This window comes from Zea mays, chromosome 6 (assembly GCF_902167145.1).
Source record: "Zea mays cultivar B73 chromosome 6, Zm-B73-REFERENCE-NAM-5.0, whole genome shotgun sequence".
Lineage (NCBI taxonomy): Eukaryota > Viridiplantae > Streptophyta > Magnoliopsida > Poales > Poaceae > Zea > Zea mays.
The window spans coordinates 68,143,393-68,156,199 of record NC_050101.1 but is presented as its reverse complement, the minus strand read 5'-3'; the positions used below and the strand labels follow the sequence as shown (position 1 = coordinate 68,156,199).

The 12,807-nt window shown below is 52.0% G+C and overlaps 2 protein-coding genes and 1 non-coding gene across 3 annotated transcripts; 1 reads left to right on the top strand and 2 right to left on the bottom strand.

Annotated features, from left to right (window-relative positions):
- Nucleotides 1-1,414: 1,414 nt before the first annotated feature.
- On the bottom strand, nt 1,415-6,024 carry LOC100276590 (uncharacterized). Its single transcript, NM_001150342.2, has 8 exons — nt 5,650-6,024; nt 4,984-5,092; nt 4,360-4,475; nt 4,132-4,251; nt 3,932-4,021; nt 3,044-3,177; nt 2,549-2,813; nt 1,415-1,897 (listed from the first exon to the last, which is right to left on the bottom strand). Exons 1-8 carry the CDS (start codon nt 5,926-5,928, stop codon nt 1,739-1,741), a joined length of 1,272 nt encoding a protein of 423 aa, NP_001143814.1. The 5' UTR covers nt 5,929-6,024; the 3' UTR covers nt 1,415-1,738.
- A 272-nt stretch (nt 6,025-6,296) lies between these two features.
- Nucleotides 6,297-6,368, bottom strand: TRNAH-GUG (transfer RNA histidin (anticodon GUG)). Its single transcript has one exon. It is a non-coding gene; the product is annotated as a tRNA-His (tRNA).
- A 265-nt stretch (nt 6,369-6,633) lies between these two features.
- LOC100274632 (uncharacterized) lies at nt 6,634-7,485 on the top strand. The gene is made up of 2 exons (NM_001148970.1): nt 6,634-6,854; nt 6,961-7,485. Exons 1-2 carry the CDS (start codon nt 6,775-6,777, stop codon nt 7,349-7,351), a joined length of 471 nt encoding a protein of 156 aa, NP_001142442.1. The 5' UTR covers nt 6,634-6,774; the 3' UTR covers nt 7,352-7,485.
- Nucleotides 7,486-12,807: the final 5,322 nt, after the last annotated feature.

Genomic DNA, 12,807 nt, shown 5'->3' with positions numbered 1-12,807 from the left:
CTGTACCCGTACCCATGCCCATCGGGTATCCACCGGGTATCGAGTATCTATTGGATATGTTATTGTAGACTAAATAATATTCGGTCAGTGTTATAATAAATGCATAAGATATTTTAGTTTCCATTTAAGCACTAGTGCAACACGAGAATGACTATATTTGGCTACACGTTCATATAGTATCTCAACTCATAATTATCACATCCAATAGATTTAAATTAGCAGTACTGAAGCAGCCAGCTGCTAGCACCAGCAACCTGTGGTCGTGCATGTGCCCATGGTGAAGTAGCAGCATGCAGCAAGCCATGATTAGTGTGTATTTTTTGGCTCCATTTTTTATAGGTCTTAATTTTTAGTGGATGTAGCATATTTAGAGCAACTCCAATAATTCTCTAAAAGACTTCCTAAATCAATAATTTAGGTAGTTAATATGAAAACTATTCTCCAACAGTTCTCTAAATGAACTTTCTAAATTTAACAACTTGTCATCTAACCTCATTTTCTCTCTACATTTGGCAACCATTTAACAACTCCCTAAACAAAAATGTTGACTGCATTATATAGTTTTTGTGACTTATTTTTTATGTGGATAAATACAAAACAAAATTACAACCTATATTTAGACAACTATTGGAGAACTCATATTTTTTTACTCTAAAAGCTATTTAGCAACTTTTAAATCTGTGATTTAGAAAGCTAAAATTTACATAACTATTGGAGTTGCTCTTAAAGAGGTATATTAATTTATCGAGTATCCACTGGATACCCGCGGGTAAAGTATTTTATCTATACCCGACTCGGTATATTTTAGGTATCCGATCCGATAGGACCCGCGGGTGAATTTTTTCTACACGTATCCATATCCACGGGTTCAACTGTCATGCCTAAACAACAGTTTGTATCAGCTCCGGTAAATTTAGCGGCAACCGTCAGACGCGCTAAATATGGCGTTTCTCATCGCTTACTATCACATCGTCTCTCTCACGCCGCACTATCCCCAACTGTCTCTGTCTCCTATGAAGCTCCGCTGCTCGAACCACCATGGCATAGGACAGACCATGCAATCCACTTATTCAATGAAATGTCGGACAAGCAAAATAAAGACACCAGTGATGTTTCTTTTGTCTAATGCAAATTTATTTTACAAAACATATTTGAATAGCATTTTCTTCTCAAAAAGATTAGTAATATAATATGTACATAATGTAATTATTTTAATTAGTCCATAAATTAATTTAGATAGCATAAAGAACGAATATATCTTGTGTGACATATTTTAATTTTATGACATACGAAACATTTTTTTAGAAGTAGACAGTATAAAAACAATGTTTATTGTGTAATCCGGTAACATTGTAGATATAGAGAACGGAATTTAGAAGAGAATGCTAGAGATGAAAAAGATATAGAGATGTAATTTTTTTGAAAGTGCTGTAAAGAACAGTAAATATATATTTTTTAGAAGATGAAATTTATGAGACGTCGCATGAAACAGCCTCAAATCATAGCACAGGACACGCAGAGAAGCATGAGCCGTACACGACTGACTGCCACCTGCTGTCGCTGGCTCTGAGCTCATTACACAAAGCCCAACAAACTAACAAACACATGCACGGTATCTCATCAGAGTCGACTGATTGAACAGAACAGAGCAAGCGAATTCATTTGATCTGATGGCGATTCTCTGGTTTTCCAAGCCGGCCAAAGCGGGCGCATCCCAACAAGTAGCTGCTAGACACTACTACGGTTGCTTCCTAAACCATCCTGAGCTCTGGAGCGCCTTGCAGTACTCCGAGATGACGGGGGACTTCTTCACCATGTCCCAGATCCTCGCTGAGCTCCTCAGCCAGTCACGCTCCGAGAGGTTCTTCGAGAATGACCTCGCCGGCCATGACAGGATCTGTAGCCACACAGTGTTCGCGTCAGACCTACAAAGCCATGTCTAGAAGAATTGTGCCAAGCAGTTATTATAAGGGTTTTTTAAGCTGGCGCCCTCGGATTTGCTCGTGCTCATTTTTATCCTTAGTCGTGTTTTTTCTCAGTTTTGTTCTTCTGTTCTATAGCATTGGAAGGACAAAACTGAACAAAAAAACACGACTAAGGTAAAAATGAGCACACCAGCAAAACCGAGGGCAGCAGCTTAAAAAAACCCTTATTATAAAGGATGCTTAAAAGTTCAGCATCATCAAATGTCTATCGTCGGAATGAGTTCAGATTGAATGAATTTCAAATGTAACCTTTAGCTTCTCAGAACTAAAAGCACCGGACCAACTAATGCTTCCCATCATTTGCTGGAGCACAGATGCCAAGAATGTTTGGATGAAACTCTAGTGTTTAGGCAGGGATGACTTGCTCATACTTATTTCATTTACATAATAAAATGCTGTGTTAGATTTTAATAGAACCTAAACCCAGCCCATGTTTAGATTTTAATAGAACCTAAACCCAGCCCATGTAGCTGCCACGTTTTCGAATAGCGGGCTAGGGTTTGTAACTCTCTACTGAACATTCCTTTTGTACTGAGCAAAACTCCTCAGCGTAGCAACCGTACCTGATCACGGATCATGCCTAGCATGCACGAGTACGTTCCATACTCAAACTTTGTCGAGTCGTCGTGCCCTCTCAGGGGAAGAAGAAATATGTCCTGCCGACTGGAGGTTAAATCTTCAACTTTCGTGCTTGAAGGAACCAGCGAATCAGAAGCATGACCCGTTGCATTAGAGCTCCCGACTCTAAAAGTGGATGAGTTGAAGTGCTTCTCAAGAGTTCTCCTTAGAAGCATGAACTTTGAAGGAGAAAAATCTTGCCCCTGCAGCCTGTGCAATTAGAAAGCCACAACAATTGAACTATTTAGAGCAAAACAAAAGAGTACAGGGCTGATTTAGGTGGAAGTATTACATGCTTATAACACAGCAAAATAGATGTTATTTTTTAAAAGGAAATAGTAAAAAAATAACCAAAGTAGAAAATTGTTCATCAACATAGAAATGAGCATATGATTTCCCTTAATTAACAAAGGAGGACCACAACAATGGCTAATGCTCACCTAGTATGCACGAAACAGAGATCGGAAATATAGTCTTCGCAGCCCGTTTGGTCTTCGTTTTTGTTTTCCTTGTCTTGGGAAGCTGATGACGTCAACACGGACGGATCAGGTATCCCGTGCTTCAATAAATCAACCTGCATAAATGTATTGGAACATCCATTCAGCCTTCTGCCATTCAGCCTTCTGCATTACTGCCATGTCCTGAAAGCCAAGTTGCTGTAAAATACAGAAAAATGTGGTGGGAGAAACAAGTATGATGGGATTGGGATAGAATCATTACAAAGCTAGAACTGCAGCTCAATTTTTCTTTGAAATTAGGTCAATAGGTGAAAACTTAGATCCTGAACCAAAAACCTACAGGCATAAGCAATGTATCGGAACATCCATTCAACCTATTGCATTACTGCCAGGTCCCAAAAGCCAAGTTATTGTAAACTATTTGGGATACAGGGGAAAAACGGGTGGGAGAAACAGGTATGATGAGAATGTGATAGAATCATTACAAGGCTAGAACTGCAGCTCAATTTTCTTTGAAATAAGGTCAATAGGTGAAAACTCAGATCTTGAACCAAAAAGTCAAAAAACCTACAGGCATAAGAAATGTATTGGAACATCCATTCAGCCTATTGCATTACTGCCAGGTCCCAAAAGCCAAGTTGTAAACTATTTGGGATACAGAAAAAAAAACGGGTGGGAGAAACAAGTATGATGAGAATGTGATAGAATCATTACAAAGCTAGAACTGCATCTCAATTTTCTTTGAAATTAGGTCAATAGGTGAAAACTCAGATCCTGAACCAAAAACCTAAAGGCATAACTTCCTCGGTTCTTCCAGATGGGCTAATGAAAGAAAGACAGAAAGTACAAATTGTAGATGAGAAAACTTACTGTAAGCATGAGCTCCCACATGGACAAATCATTCATACCTTCTGACACGACCAACACTATATTACAAACAGATGCCAAGAAAACACCAATCTACAGCAATTCCTTGCAGAATAACAGAAAATAATGATCAATTATTAGGTATTTTCAAACAAATCAGCCATAGCACAAGTGAGTTTAATAACTGTAAGCATAGTCTTTACCTGGATTCCCATTAGCTCATGAGCTAAGTCTGCTGATAAGGGTTCACCATTAAGGACAGGAATTGTGGATGAACCATCTGGCCTCATCATATCGATTAGAACAGAGGGACTGTACACAGGCTGCAGGGGAAAAGGTGTTTCCTCCCATAAATTGGCAAGCAAGATACTGATAACCCGTTCTAGCATTCAGATTGCAAAAAAAACAGAATAAAACTAGCGTCGTCTAACCTGAGCGTCAAGGAGTATAACTCGCTCATTAGATATCCTGATGTCAATACCAGTAGTACAGTGTTTCCCCATCAATCTGGTTTCCTCAGTTTGTGTAGGAAAAGGAGGAAGCATTCCTACACATAATGCTCGAGGAAATGAGTCTTGAACGATCTAAGGTACCGTTTTGTTCAAATATTTGTAACGTAATGGGTAAGTGATAACGTTAAATCATGTTTGTTTTAGTCCAACCGTAATCAGATACCATACTAAAAATTGATACCGGACTATTCAAACTTGTTACCGCCCGTAATCGAGTGTAAACCATTACCATTACCCTTTACGTTACATTTCGTGAACCAAACAGCACCTAAGTGTTGGCACAAAACAAAATTTGAACCTAAACAGGAGTGCTCTTTTTTTTTACTTCTAACGAGGCTTTATAGTGTGGTAGATAGAAATCAGAGGACAGCCAGATGTTACGTGACGGAAACATTAAGAACAATGTACATGTAATCAACCGCAAACTGGATCTACAGAGTAATCATTAGAACTGCATCTCAGTATAAGAGTATAAGAAGCAACGAATCTAAGTGCTTGCACGGCATATACAAAGAGCGCAACAAAAGCGAAGCTGTATCGTACCAGGTGAGCTCGCATCATATCCATAAAGCTCGTTCATGATGGTCGACTTGCCTACACCGGGCGGCCCAATTACCCCAATCACCATGAAATCATTGTTCTCCGTCAGATACTGCAAAAACACGGCTGAGTGTTAGTAAGGTTTGAGGGGAAAAAATGTATGTATTTAATAATTTAAAAAAAACTGTCACTAACTTCATCACTATTTAAAACCCAATCTCCAACTGCAGAAGCCCCGTGTTGCTCGATGAATCACAATTCACATCACAGATGCATATATAGGCATGATCAGTATAAAGCCAAATATAACATCTCGCGATTATCATGCGAGGAAGTGTATCTACGGAATGGTGAAGCGCTAACAAATTAGAAATAACTCAGCGATCAGAGGAGGCCTTTTCTAGTCTAGAGAACTAAAACCAACACATGCGACATTCAGAAACAAGTGCCCAAAATAATGGATTAATCCAGGCGACCAACGCTGACCTAGCAACGAAAAGGCTAAGCGCAGAATCATCCGAGACCTAAAGGTAGCTACAGCCCACGCGAATCACCCAATTATGTTTGTTTTCCATCGACCAGTGCACTGCGCCCTAACTACCGCCTGACATCGAGCCCCGCAGCTGCTGGGACCGCGAGCAAGGGAGCGCGGGAGCGGCACGTACGCACCGGAAGGATCTTGTCGGTGTGGGCCTCCCACGCGTCGGAGACGAGGCTGAGCGAACCCGGCTGCGGCGCCTGGCGCGCGCGGCCACCCGCGACCCCGGTCCCGCCGTCGTCATCGGCGCCCGAGGACGAGGCGTGCGGCAGCGGCGGCTTGGCGAGGAGGATCTTGGGCGGCGGCGGGGGAGGTGGGTGGTGGCTGTGCTGGTGGTGGGGGCCGGCGGAGGAGGAGGAGCCCCGGTCGCCGCCGACGCCGCCAGAGAGCTGCGAAAGTCCGGTGGACATCCCGGGCCGGTCGGGCGTGGGGGTTGCGCTCCGCCCTGCAATGTTCTCCGGCCACTTCCACTCCCCAATGGGCCTGTTGATGGGCCGGATTTCCTCTCGTCTGTTGACTCCTTAACCCACGCACCACGTTTTGGTGTGGAGATTCAGATAGTGGCGTTTTGACTCGTTGACGGTGGCCAAAAAACAGCAGTCGTCTTCCCTATTCGCTCAGATTCAGAGATTAGTTGGGTTTCAGACTTTCAGTCTAGTTTCCTTTACAAGAGTTCAGAAGATTCTTTTGTTTTCAGCACAAGAGGTATAAAAAAGACATGGAAAAGAAATAAGACCAAAAAGTTATAAACGGCAAAGGCAAAAAAAAAAAAGATTAGTGTGGCTGCTGGGATTCGAGCCCAGGTCTCCACGGCCACAACGTGGAATTCTCACCACTAAACTACAGCCACTTCGTTGTTACATTGCAGGAACATAGCTTATTTTTTCTTTAGTGATGCTCACGTATGTCAACGTGTCATCCTGGGACTGCAGATTCGCTGGAAAATGGGTGAGCGGTGGCTGTCTCCCATCACCTAGCCAACCGTAGCCGCCCGCCCGCCCCTCTCTTTGTTTCTTGCACCGACTAAGCAGGGCAGCACACGCCCAGGCGGAAACGCCGGGTCCTACGAAAAACTGCCACGCCCTTACCCACACACACACACACGTCGACACAACATCGAGAGCAGAAAACAAAGATCGATCCATCGAGACCGACCGAGAGCAGGATTGAAGTTGAAAGGACCGTCCGTACGGGTTACTTCTCCAGTCAGTCTCCGGTGCGCCTTCTTCGCCGATCAGCGCGACTGCTGCTTGTACATGGCCACGAGAGCGGCGCTCGTCGCCGGCCGCCGTGCGGCCGGTCAGGACGGGCTCGCCCTTCTCTCCTCGGGCTGCAGGTACAACTCTGATTAGTGATTACCAATGCAGGCGCGCTCTCTCTCTCTTGCGGGCACCGCTGCGTGTAGCCGTGTACGACCTCTCACGGAAGTCCCTCTTTGGCAGGCGCGAAGGAGCTCGTCCGAGCTCCCCCCACAAGAGCAGCAGCGCCACCGAGCGGGAGGGCCACGGCGACGCGACGGCGGCGCAGGTGGAGGCGGCGCTGAACCGCAAGAACGCGGACGTGGTCGACGTCGACCGCTCCGGCTCCGCGACGCTGGTCCCGGCCGACGCGCGGCGCGGCGCGGGCGACGAGTGGGTGCCCGACCAGGAGACGGGCGTCTTTGTCCCGGCCGACGAGGAGTCGTCCGGGCCCGGCGACGGGGGCGTGGCCGACGTCGGCGGCGCGCGCGGGCAAGCCCCGTCGGTGCTGGACCAGGCGGTGTTCGTCCGCGAGGAGCACATGGAGGACGTCGAGAGGCCCGCCGTCGGCGTGGACGATGCCGGCGCCGCCTGAGCGCGGGGACCGTGTCCTCGGGCGGCCCGCCGCTGCGACCAGCAGGCAGAGTAGCTGTAGCCTGTAGGGCAAGCAAAGCAAGGTTTTCTTTGTTCTAGCTTCCGGATCGATAGAATAATGAAGTCAGATCTCAAGTCTTCTCGGTCTTGCAAAGCGCAAAAATTGCATGCCGCGCGAGGCCGACGGTGCGACCCGGCACTGATTAATGACGCTTGGATATCCAACGCATCTGCATATCATGGGTAAAGATTCGGACGTAAACTTGGCTTCGGCTTGCCATCGTGGCTTCCAAAGGATGTGACTGGCTTTCCCACGGACGATCTAGTCAGGGTATCCTGCCGCGATCATATTGATAGGCTATTCTTATTTTGAAGCCGCCGCCGCCACGCCTGGCCGGTGGCCGCCGTCTTCGTCGTCGCTGGCAGTTCAATGTCATTCAGGCCCCCTTTCGCAAGGCTCTCTCGGTGGCTCTTTTGTGGCTCTTTATAAAGCCGTATCAAACGGTCTTAAAAAACGGCTCCTCAACGAGAGCCATCAGAGTTGTTTTGTTATTAGAAGCCAAAGCACGATAAAACAAGCTTCTACTGGTTTCTTTTATCCGGCACACAATAATGTTTCACGAAATTACAGTCTCTGCCACTGTCTTCTCGTGAGAAACTGTTTTGGCAAATGAATTACAAAAATCTAGAGGAGCCAGAGCCGAAGCCGTTAGAAGCCCTACCAAAGGGGCTTCAATATTGCAATTCCACTTCGAAATGATTTGGCTAGCAATATTCATATTTATTTAGTATAATATTATTGTTTATTCCTCTCGGGGACCATAATTAGAGGTACCCCCAAGACTCCTAATCTCAGCTGGTAACCTCCATCAGCACAAAGCTGCAAAGGCCTGATGGTACGATTAAGTCAAGGATCGGTCCACTCAAGGGACACGATCTCGCCTCGCCCGAGCCCAGCCTCGGGCAGGGGCAGCCGACCCCGGAGGATTCATGTCTCGTCCGAGGGCCTCCTTAAGCAACGGACACACCTTCGGCTCGCCCGAGGCCCAGTCTTCGCCGAGAAGCAACCTTGACCAGATCGCCACGCCAACCGACCGTATCGCAGGAGCATTTAATGCAAAGGTGGCCTGACGCCTTATCCTGACGCACGCCCTTCAGTCGACTGAGCCGAAGTGACCGCAGTCACTTCGCCGCTCCACTGACCAGCCTGACAAGAAGACAGCGCCGCCCGCGTCGCTCCGACTGCTGTGCCACTCGATAGAGTGAGGCTGACAGCGGTGAAGTCCGGCCTCGGGCGCCATAGGAAGCTCCGCCTCGCCCGACCCCAGGGCTCGGACTCGGGCTCGGCCCAGGAAGACGACGAACACCGCCTCGCCCGACCCAGGGCTCAGACTCGGGCTCGGCCCCGGAAGACGACGAACTCCGCCTCGCCCGATCCCAGGGCTCGGACTCAGCCTTGGCCCCGGAAGACAGACTCGACCTCGGCCTCGGAGGAGCCTCCGCCTCGCCTGACCCAGGGCTCGGACCGACCACGTCACAGGAGGGGCATCATTACCCTACCCCTAGCTAGCTCAGGCTACGGGGAACAAGACCGGCGTCCCATCTGGCTCGCCCCAGTAAACAAGTAATGATGGCGCCCCGCGTGCCCCGTGACGACGGCGGCTCTCAGCCCCTTACGGAAGCAAGGAGACATCAGCAAGGACTCGACAACCCCGACAGCTGTCCTTCCGCAAGGCTCCAGTGCTCCTCCGACGGCCACGACATCACATGAACAGGGTGCCAAAACCTCTCCGGCTGCCACGACGGCATGTACTTAGGGCACTAGCTCCTCTCTGCTAGACACGTTAGCACCCCGCTACATCTCCTATTGTACACCTGGGCCCTCTTCTTACGCCTATAAAAGGAAGGTCCAGGGCACTCGTACGAGAAGGTTGGCCGCGCGGGGGGACGGGACGGCGCGCATAAGCCTCTCGCTCTCTCCCACGCGGACGCTTGTAACCCCCTACTGCAAGCGCACCCGACCTGGGCGCGGGACAAACACGAAGGTCGCGGGTTTCCCGTTTACGCCTGTATCCCTCTGGTTTCCCCCCTTCGCGCTCCGTCTCGCGCCGACCCATCTGGGCTGGGGCACGCGGCGACAATTTACTCGTCGGTCCAAGGACCCCCCCGGGGTCGAAACGCCGACAGTTGGCGCGTCAGGTAGGGGCCTGTTGCGTGTTGACGAACAGCTTCCCGTCAAGCTCCAGATGGGTAGTCTCCAGCAACCTTTTCATCCCGGGACGGTGCTCCGTTTCGGGAGTCTTGAGTTCATGTCCCTCGACGGCGGCTACGACATGATACTCCTTCCCCCGCCGCGCGACAGCGACAACGGCGGCCGACAACCCGCCCGCCGGTGGCTGAATCGACGACGTCTTCCCCACGTGGCGGAAGAACAACATTCGGGTTTATCCCGTCGCCTCCCCCGCCGACGGAGGAGGAGGCGGGGCAACCGAGGCCAAGCAGGAGGCGGCACCTCGTCGCCTGTCGAGCGAGTCGACGGCGCCGGTGCCCCAACGGGGGACACGTTGGGCATCGACCTCGCGTTTGAGACGAAGACGAGCGTCGTTTCCCCGCAACACGCCAACTCCAAGCGGACGGACGACTCCAGCACGCTCGCAAAGGACTTGTTGGGCGTCACCCTCATACCTGAGACGACGGTGCAGTCTACCCCTGACGCGACTTCGTCACCGCCCGTCGACCAGGATGTACCGACCGATTCCCATCTCGTGCCTTTTGGATCCAGTCTCGACCCACCAAGCGACTTCGCTTCGGTGGACGCTTTCATAGAGGCGCGTCCAAACCCTCCGGGGTACGGTATGCGGTCACCTAGGGACCGGCTGACAGCCGTCTCGACCTACGGGCCCTCGGGTTCCGAGGAAGATGACGAGCCCGACTTTTGTTGGGATTTCTCCGGACTTGGTAACCCCAGTGCCATGCGGGACTTCATGACCGCATGCGACTACTGCCTTTCCGACTGTTCCGACGGTACCGCAGCTTCGGCGACGAGAACTGCGGCCCAAGTCGTGAATGTTTCCACGTCGATCTAGGGGGTCCCGGCGAAGGCAACCATCTTGGTATACCGGAAAACGGTGATCCCCCTAGGCCTGCGCCTCGCGTTGACATCCTTCGAGAGCTAGTTGTGGTCCCAGTCCCTGCGGGGGTCATGACACACAGCTCGAGCAAATCCGCGAGATGCAGGCCAGGCTCGACGAGGGAGCAGGAACACTTGAGCCGTTCCGCCGGGACATCGGGCAGGAATGGGCAGGCCGAGCTCCGGCCGGAGAAGCGCGTCATCTATCCCAGGGCATCCAGCACCGCATTGCCGACGATGTTAGGGCAAGGCCGCCACCGGCTTCCAGTGGGGTCGGCCAGAACCTAGCTGCAGCAGCAATCCTTCTCCGCGCGATGCCGGAGCCATCAACCACCGAAGGGCGGTGTATCCAGGGAGAGCTCAAGAATCTCCTGGAGGATGTCGTGGTCCGACGGGCCGAAAGCTCTGCCTCTCGAAGGCAGGGGTACCCCTCGGAGCATCGCGCCGCGACTTCCCGATTCATGCGGGAAGCCTCGGTCCACACCGGGCGCACGCGCAACACAGCGCCTGCGGCCCCGGGTCGCCTCGGCAACGAGCACCATCACCACAACCGTCGGGCCCACCTCGACGAGAAGGTGCGCCGAGGCTACCACCCCAGGCGTGGGGGACGCTACGACAGCGGGGAGGATCGGAGTCCCTCGCCCGAACCACCCGGTCCGCAGGCTTTCAGCCGGGCCATACGACGGGCGCCGCTCCCGACCCGGTTCTGAACCCCGACTACTATCACGAAGTACTCGGGGGAGACGAGGCCGGAACTGTGGCTCACGGACTACCGACTGGTCTGCCACCTGGGTGGAACAGACGATGACAACCTCATCATCCGCAACCTCCCCCTGTTCCTCTCCGACACCGCTCGAGCCTGGCTGGAGCATTTGCCTCTGGGGCAGATCTCCAACTGGGACGACCTGGTCCAAGCCTTCGCCGGCAACTTCCAGGGCACGTATGTGCGCCCTGGGAACTCCTGGGATCTCCGAAGCTGCCGCCAGCAGCCGGGAGAGTCTCTCCGGGACTACATCCGGCGATTCTCGAAGCAGCGCACCGAGCTGCCCAACATCACCGACTCGGATGTCATCGGCACGTTCCTCGCCGGCACCACCTGCCGCGACCTGGTGAGCAAGCTGGGTCGCAAGACCCCCACCAGGGCGAGCGAGCTGATGGACATCGCCACCAAGTTCGCCTCTGGCCATGAGGCAGTTGAGGCCATCTTCCGGAAGGACAAGCAGCCCTAGGGCCGCCAGCCGGAAGATGTCCCCGAGGCGTCCACTCAGCGCGGCACCAAAAAGAAGGGCAAGAAGAAGTCGCAAGCGAAACGCGACGCCGCCGACGCGGACCTTGTCGCCACCGCTGAGTACAAGAACCCTCGGAAACCTCCCGGAGGCGCCAATCTCTTCGACAAGATGCTCAAGGAGTCATACCCCTATCATCAGGGGCCCGTCAAGCACACCCTTGAGGAGTGCGCCATGCTTCGGCGCCACTTTCACAAGGCCGGGCCACCTGCGGAAGGTGGCAGGGCCCACAACAACGACAAGAGGGAGGATCACAAGGCAGAGGAGTTCCCCGAGGTCCACGACTGCTTCATGATCTACGGTGGACAAGTGGCGAACGCCTCGGCTCGGCACCGCAAGCAAGAGCGTCGGGAGGTCTGCTCGGTAAAGGTGGCGGCGCCAGTCTACCTAGACTGGTCCGACAAGCCCATCACCTTCGACCAGGGCGACCACCCCGACCGCGAGCCGAGCCCATGGAAATACCCGCTCGTTGTCGACCCCGTCATCGGCAACATCAGGCTCACCAAGGTCCTCATGGACGGAGGCAGCAGCCTCAACATCATCTACGTCGAGACCCTCGGGCTCCTGCGGATCGATCTGTCCTCAGTCCGGGCAGGCACGACGCCTTTTCATGGGATCATTCCCGGGAAGCGCGTCCAGCCCCTCGGACAACTCGATCTGCCCGTCTGCTTCGGGACTCCCTCCAACTTCCGAAGGGAAACCCTCACATTCGAGGTGGTCGGGTTCCGAGGAACCTACCACACAGTGCTGGGGAGGCCATGCTACGCCAAGTTCATGGCCGTCCCCAACTACACCTACCTCAAGCTCAAGATGTCGGGCCCCAACGGGGTCATCACCGTCGGCCCCACGTATCGACACGCTTACGAATGCGACGTGGAGTGCGTGGAGTACGCCGAGGCTCTCGCCGAATCTGAGGCCCTCATCGCCGACCTAGAGAGCCTCTCCAAGGAGGCGCCAGACGTGAAGCGCCATGCCGGCAACTTCGAGCCAACAGAGATGGTTAAGTCTGTCCCTCTCGATCCCAGCAACGACGCCTCCAAG